Below are 8,101 nucleotides of genomic sequence, written 5' to 3'. Positions count from 1 at the left end.
TTTGGAAGTATTAGGTAAAATTAAATAGGATTGAGTGTAACGAAAGTAACTAAATTCTCATAATTTGACAAACTAACTTTAATTATATGTTGAAATAGATATTCAGATTTAATTTTAATATTTAACCATGACATGAATAAGATTATTTTTAATAAAAAAATTTATCTCATGTAACTAGATTTAGTGATTTACTTTGCGTCTAGTGGTTTTTTTTTTCTTATTAGCTTTTTAGATGACAACGTGTGTCTCATTGATTTTAAATCATTGAGTAAATTAAATGTCAAGGTTTGTGTTAAAGTAATTTTGTCGGCCACGCTCTCGTGCGCTTTCGTCTTGTGGAAGCAAACAAAATTGTCGTGGCAGTATCAATTTTTGCCGCCTAAAACCCTAATCGGACCAACCAAACGGTTTACCCTAACCGTATCAAACCCACTTCCCTAAACAAGGCTCCGCTGTCCGAACTTCTTTGAGTTCCTCTCTCTTCTCTTGCAAGTTGCAACATTACTCTTTACTGTGCTCTGTCAAATTTTACGCTTTTTTGTTTTGTTTTGTTTAGAGATTAAGTTGTCAACAATGGAGCTTGGAACCCTCAGCTCTGTGGACAGGACGGTGTTGATTCGCTCTCTAGTGGAGGCTTTGGTGGGGGAGGCTTTGCTGGCTGCTGGGAAAACTCTCGCTTGCCTTCTCATAGCAGTAATAACACTTCCAAGTCCTCATTTTTTTTTGGCATATTTAGTTAAAACAGTCTCGCAATTCATGTCAATGGCGCCATTAGTACTGATTATTATTCCAACTTTTTTATAGTTTAAAGTTATCATTTTTACTGTTGTTTATCAGAATCACAAGTTTTCCTGTGCTGTATGGTTTCTGGATATTTGTTGTTTTGTGCTTTATGTTGGTTTTTTGAAGTAACGATTTCCCCCTTCGTCGAGTGTAAAATATTGTGTTTGTGGAGAAAGGGAAAAAAGATTTTGATTCTGTTGGCATTTTGCTTTATGGCAGTGCATCATTTATATTCATCTTGATGCTCCTGGCTACATTTTGGTTGCTTTGGTTTTTTTTTTTTGGGGACATTGTTTTCAAACATTGTTGCTATTTATATCTATGTCACAAAAGTATTGTTAACCCTTTTCAGATTAAAGTTTACATTTTTACTCTCTTTTCATGTCTGAGTTATATTCGTTTCGATTTTCTTCTTAAATGTAACGATGCACCCGCATAGTTGAGTGTAAAGTGTTGTGTTTGTCAAAAGAAAGGCTATTTAGTTCAGTGGACATAACTGGGGCGGTACATCATCCTTCCAAAATGGTGCCATTTGCATAATGTGGTACATATTGAGGCTGCTCTGTTTGGTATGATCTGAGATCTATATTTAGTTGTGTTTTCTATGGTGTACATAATTTAGTAATTTGTCGTGTTTTCTTTGGTTGGTTAGCAACTTAGAATTTTAGTATCTAGGCCACCATTTTGCTTGTACTTTTTGGACTGATTGTGACTAAATTAGGCATCTTTTCACATGCTTGTTGATTGCTTCAGGCTTTTCTTATGCCACTTGAGTCTTTTTGTTTTTTTCCCTTGGTTTTATGGGAGCGTTCAGTAATGTTTAGCTAAGCAGTATAGGTGGTGCACACCAGATTCTGAGATATTCATGATGCATTTTTGTGCTTGCTAATTTCTATATTTGCTCTTGGTCATGATTAAGCACACCATTAAATGTTTTGTTTCCATTAGCCCTCTTATCGACAAAGGCTAAGGTAAAAAAGGATTCCAATGAGCCATTTCTGGCTGAGGATGTGATAGCTTCTAGGTATGGGATTTGGATTTGGTGAGTGGTGTAAGTTCACTCACTTGATGAATGTCTCAATTATAATTATTGGATTTCATTAATACTTGAAAATTATTAAGATACATTTCCCTTTAAAAATTTAAAACAATCCTCATGATCAAATCTCTCCTCACATATGTTGTGTTTTCCAAAAGTTTAAAATCCGGTATTTTCTGAGTATTGTATGACAAAATCTTTCACAGCTTTAATTAAATCAAATGGTTGTTATTGTACTACGTGAGACATTCATGAAGTAAATAGACTTAGGCCACTCACTTAAGGAGGTCTTGTTTGCATAAAGCACATTATTGATATTGTTGTCTTAGCGCTTGAAATGGTGAATTGTATGCTTTCTCTGTATTTCATGTTAAGATTATTGTGTGATTATTAATACCTATTAGTCCATCCTCCCAGCTTTGTCAAAGTTGAGAATTGTCTCTTCTACATTTGATTGGAACTGTTGGCAATTTAAAAAAAAATATTTAGGTTGCATCATTGCTCTATGCTTTGAATGCTAATTACAAATTGTCAATTTACAAAATATTTTGTTTGTATTGACCCTAGAATGGATCTCTGCCAATCGATGCCAGCAAGTCACCAAATTTGAGCAGGATCGATGGAAGGTAACAATGAATGGATATATATATATATATATATTTATTATATATATTCATTTACCGTCCAAATGGTGTTGGAGTTCATTTAATTCAGAACGTTCTGTCTCACTGATGTATCTCAATTTTTGTGTAGGTTTCCTCTGGATGAACTCCACCGAAAAGAACATTTATGTGAAGAAAACAAGGATGGTAGTGATACGGAGGATGACGACGACGATGACGATGAGGCTGACCAGGATGATGAGGATGATGATGGAGATGATGAGGACTTCTCTGGCGAAGGCGAGGATGATGGGGATCCTGATGATGATGTTGAGGCCAATGGTGGAGGAGACAGTGATGATGGTGATGACGACGACGAAGATGACGATGACGATGACGAAGACGGAGAAGATGAAGATGATGAAGACGAGGAGGAGGATGAAGAAGAGGAGGGTCCACAACCACCATCAAAAAAGAGGAAGTGAATACTATTATTATTGCAGTAGGTCAATTGTTTTCTATCCCTCCTTGTAATGTTGTCATTAGACTTAGTTATTAGGACATATTTATCATCCTCCACGAGCAGACCTATGACCTAGTCTTTCTCATCTCTCATTATAAACGTGATAATCAATATATCCACATTGTTGCTATTGTTGTCGCTTGTCCTCCTTGTATCTGTGGCCATTGAAGAATGTATTTTATTGAAGATGATTAGTCTTGCCCTTTGCCATCCTTCTCTTATGAATTCAGTGATGATTATTTTGGAACAAATTTGTATTTTGGGTAACAAGTTAACCAAATTGGCTTCTCTCCTCTTTAGCTTCTGATTAGAGTTGAAAGGTTTGACTGTAAGCTGTCAGACTAGATTAGAAGAATTAGTTGACAGGAGAATTAAGCAATCAAGAAACGATGCTTGTTTTGGGAGTAGGGAATCGGAGGGAGAGAAGTGGAAATGGAAATGGAAGATTCAGGCCCCACCCCCCCCCGGGTTGTTTTTTTTTTTTTTTTTGAGAATTCCATAATTTGACTATTTTGTCTCATTATTCTCACCTTGAAACAACCGATGACCTCCACAGCCTTTTTTGACTGTGACCTTCAGACTCTCTCTCTCTCTCTCGCTGTGTGTGTGTGTGTGTACGTACGCTTCCGTCTCTCTCATGTTCTTATTATATAAAATACTTTTAATTATTTTACCGAAATTAAGGGGAGATGATTAAATTATTTATTCTGTCTGAAAATAAACTAAATTTTTAATTTTATTTTATTTAAATAATTTTTTTTAAATTTATATTATATTTTCTTTTATATTTAACGAGTTTAAATAGGAATAATATAAAAAAAAAATATAATTATACCTCCTTATCACGTGTCTTATATTAGGATTGAAAAATTTTTCTACAAAATGTTTTATAATATAAACCAGAAGGAATATATATTTTGTTGATCTTCTCTCTATTTACACTGATTATGTTGCATGCACTATTATTTCAATATCAATCTTTCAGGAGAGGGGACTCTCCTCTCTCTCTCTCTCTCTCTCGTTTTCTCTCCACTTTTTCCATCTTCATCCTTCATTAATTCTATTATTAAAAAAATAATTTAATAAAATAATATGAATAGTGAAAATTGAGAAAGTGGAGAGAAAACAAGAGTCCCTCTTTCCCTATCTACCTTCCTGTGCTTGAGCAAGCATATTGTTTATCTTAAAATGTTGCAATTCTTAGAGTCCAAAAATGTCACTAGGAATAATTGAATGTTATGATCCAAATTAGTGCCATCCTTTTTATCGGAAAAATTCTTTGATTACAAATAAATCATTGCAGAAATTAGAGGAGAATTTCAAATAAGCGCTGTTTTGTCACACAACGGATGAAGATATGAATAAATTTTAGAAGTTGCAATTGCAGATCATTGCGCGGAGGGGAGGAATTTCTTATGAATTGCACTGCATGGGGCGCAATATTTCTAATGTACTACACCATTTATTGCCAAATTTTGCAATTATATAGATCTTGATGTTATCTAAATTGAATCAATTAATTTTTCATTCTTTATGAACTTGTGTGAATTTTCATATATAAGTGACTATCTAAAATGTTTTTTTTTAGTCACTTGAAATAACGTAAACAAAAGAAAAAGACACTTCAAAAATTTTGAGAATTAAACCGAAATAATATGCAAGAGTATATGTCCATAGAAAATAAGTTAGATCCATATCCGAATCTATAGTTCTCGCTTGAGATGTCTCCAGTATGCTTATGTGTTTCTTCTTTTCCTTTTATTCCTAAGATAGGACAATATCTTGTACCCAAGATATCATCAATAACCAAAACTTGTAATTAAAACTCAATTCTATGTGGAATGAGAAATCAGCAATAAGATGGTATCCTCTTGAAATAGGTTGGGTGAGACTTGACATCGATAGATCTATCAATGAGACAATGACTATGATATTGCTTAATGGAAATGAGATAGAAAGCTTCACTAAGTACCTTAGTTATCACCCTGCACCTCAATTAAATTTATGACCATCCTTAGAGCCTTAACCTTTGTTGGACTAGCGGACTCACGCAAGTTAAAACTTACTTGAATTCTTTTGAAATGCTCATCACTACTACAAAATAGTCTTTTAACATTGCATTTTTAGGCCTTCCACAACATAACTGGAGAGGACATCATATTACATGACTTAAAATAATAATTTATTCACGTCAAATATATCTGTGATGTAAAAAAAATTAACCATGTCCCCTTTAAGAAAGGATGTGGTTTCTAAAAAAATCACATCTCATTTTGCAAAGCGGAGACATGGTTTACAAGCAAACCACATTGCCTTCAATCTAAAGTGACGTGGTTTATGGAAACCACGTCCTCATTTGATGAGTGAGATATGGTTTATAAAGAAATAATGTCCCACTTTCAAAAGGAGGACATGGTTTCCCATTCTTATAACTTCAAAGACTGAGAAACCATATCCCCTTTTTAGTATCAGTGATGTGGTTTACGCCCCCCTTGTAGTAGTGGTGATGTGGTTTTGTATATACCACATCCCTCTTTTAACATTTGTGATATGGTTTTTACAATTTTTTTAAATATATAATTTGCATTTGTTTGACAACCAAAATAAAACTTGCCAAAGTATGCCACAGAAACAATCATTCATATAGCTAAAGTTCAGCAACTCATATTTACAATCATTTATATACCATACTCATACTTACAATCATTCATATACTATCACAGCAAAATATATCGAATTAAGTATACCAATGGAATAATAAAACTATTGTCACCTATTCAAGTGTCAATATTTATAGCCAAATTCTAAAAAATACTTAAACACATTAGTGTTTATATCCTTATAATTTTTCATTGTTTTTGCTAAAATTCTAACTTAATCAACAAACTATAAAATTACTATATAAATAACTCTTAAAGAAGATAACCTGCTAAATTATTTCAATGTCACTTATGTCTTCACTGGAATAGGGGTACTCATTGTCAAAAAGCTATAAATTTTTATTAAATGTTCATTAAATATCCAAATTCTAAATCCTTGCAAAACTAGTATTATTAAAATAAATAACAAATTAACTTACCATGTGTAAATTTTTATTAGTTTCATATTGAATAATCTCATACATATAACGGATAATATAATATCCACACTTTGTACTCCCTATTTGGTGATAGTACTAAAAATTAAAAATCAAATGATAAGTATAAACAAAAATATATATGAAATAATTGTGAATAAAAAGTATTCAATTGAAATTACTTACGTTTGAAAAGATCCAAGTCGGTGGGGGTTTTTTCTAGATACATTTTTTGTTGAGCAGCGCTTTTCCCCAGTCATATAATATATCTCTAGTTCTTTATCATGAAATTTAAATAAAACATAAAGTATTAAAACAGTATAAATATCTAATATTTATAAAAATAATTTTAAATCACGTGTTGAATGTATTTTTATTAAAATAATATAAATATCTTGTATTCATAAAAGTTATCTTAACTTACGTATTGATTATATTTTTAGTTTCAGTACTCGATTGCTTACCCATGGAACAAAACCAATACATTTAATATAAATACGGGCATACAACACAAAGGGATCAATGATAACTGTAAAGAGACAAATGAAATCAATACATGAAAGCATAAAAAATATTATCAAATTGAATATACATGTGTGTGTGTGTGTGTGTGTGTGTGTGTGTGTGTGTGTGTAAATGAATGAATATAAAAAACTTGCCCTTCAAGAATTGGGCCAGATAACATGAAAAATTTATTTGTAAAATAGTATTGCCCACATATCTCGTCTTATACTGATATCGTTGTTAGACAACATTAAAGAAGTTGGACACAAAAAACCAAATTGATTTTTTTTGGGTTTCGTACAGAGATTACTGAGAAACCTATTAATAGAAGGATATAAAAATTATTATATATAAATTAAAATAAATGATAATGAGATAGAATATAAATAATAAAATTACAAGATAGATCACATAGCCCATGAGATATCCAGGTCCTTCATCAACAAGAATTTTGAGATGTCTTTCTTGTTTATTGCAAAAGGATATAATTTGTCTATACCCACAATTCTTTTAGGTATTATCAAATTGATAGGATTTTTCATTGCCTTAAAAAATTCATGTAATTGTAGCAGACAAGAGTAGTCCTCAGCATCATAAAAATCCTAATGAAACATTAAATAAATAGAAATTCTATAAGTAATTAAAAGAGAAAATTAAAGAATAATGAAGAGTTTTTCTACTATCAAAGTTGTCATCCTCTGTGTCAATAAGTCTTTTAGGCCATAAAATGAATTGTCCCAGTGGTTTACCTAATTTTCCAACCTTATTAGTGGAAAATGGCACATTCATGTTTAGCTCAAGAACAACCTCAACTATCACCTTAACTTGAACGTTCGAAATATTCATGTTATGGATTGTTTCTGTGAGCATATATACTCCTGTTGAGAAAATTGAAGAATAATGAAGAGTTTTTCTACTATCAAGTATATATATCTATATATATATATAGATTGAGGGACAATAGTTGTGTGGGTCTTGCCGGTGTAAAGTTGCTTCGTCGTAAGTGGCTAGGGTTTCATTGACAGAAAGAGCTGCTAAGAGACAAAGACACAAATGGAGCTAAGAGACAAAGAATGAGGGAGCTATGATTGGGTTTTCGGCAAGGTAATAGAGATAGAGATGGAGAGGGAGGGAGTTAAGAGACAGAAAGATGGAGACAGAGATGGAGAGGGAGGGAGCTAAGAGACATAGAGATGGAGACAGAGAGGGATTGGGTTTTGAAAATAAGAAGCTAAGAGAGTGCGCGAGGCTCAAAAAATAGCCTATTCGATGTCACCGGTCACTGGAAGGGGACATGGATTTAAGAAAATTTAAAAAAAATTATAATCCATGTCCTCTTTTTATTTAGGTGATATGGATTGTGTTTTTTCTAAGTCACATTTTCAAAATGTGACATTAATTAGCATAATAAAAGTTCCATTTTGTAGTATTGTATGCTCATTAGGCACAAATTTTCCCAAAACTGCTTAGTCTCCAAAACCATAAAGAAAATTAGAGATCTCATAATAAGAAATTGAGTGATCATTTTCAATCACATGTGTAGAAATGAATTAATGCATCAATTAGCTTGCTCA

The 8,101-nt window shown here is 32.5% G+C and overlaps 1 protein-coding gene across 1 annotated transcript; it reads left to right on the top strand.

Annotated features, from left to right (window-relative positions):
• The first annotated feature begins 355 nt into the window (after positions 1-355).
• Positions 356-3,157, top strand: LOC129309414 (phosphopantothenoylcysteine decarboxylase subunit VHS3-like). Its single transcript, XM_054950989.1, has 3 exons — positions 356-693; positions 2,390-2,448; positions 2,576-3,157. Exons 1-3 carry the CDS (start codon positions 574-576, stop codon positions 2,907-2,909), a joined length of 513 nt encoding a protein of 170 aa, XP_054806964.1. The 5' UTR covers positions 356-573; the 3' UTR covers positions 2,910-3,157.
• Positions 3,158-8,101: the final 4,944 nt, after the last annotated feature.

Source organism: Prosopis cineraria, unplaced genomic scaffold (genome assembly GCF_029017545.1).
Source record: "Prosopis cineraria cultivar Desert tree isolate PC_DT_omini unplaced genomic scaffold, ASM2901754v1 PC4, whole genome shotgun sequence".
In the NCBI taxonomy this organism is placed as follows: Eukaryota; Viridiplantae; Streptophyta; class Magnoliopsida; order Fabales; family Fabaceae; genus Prosopis; species Prosopis cineraria.
The sequence above is the reverse complement of the archived record's forward strand: the minus strand, read 5'-3'. Positions and strand labels throughout refer to the sequence as shown.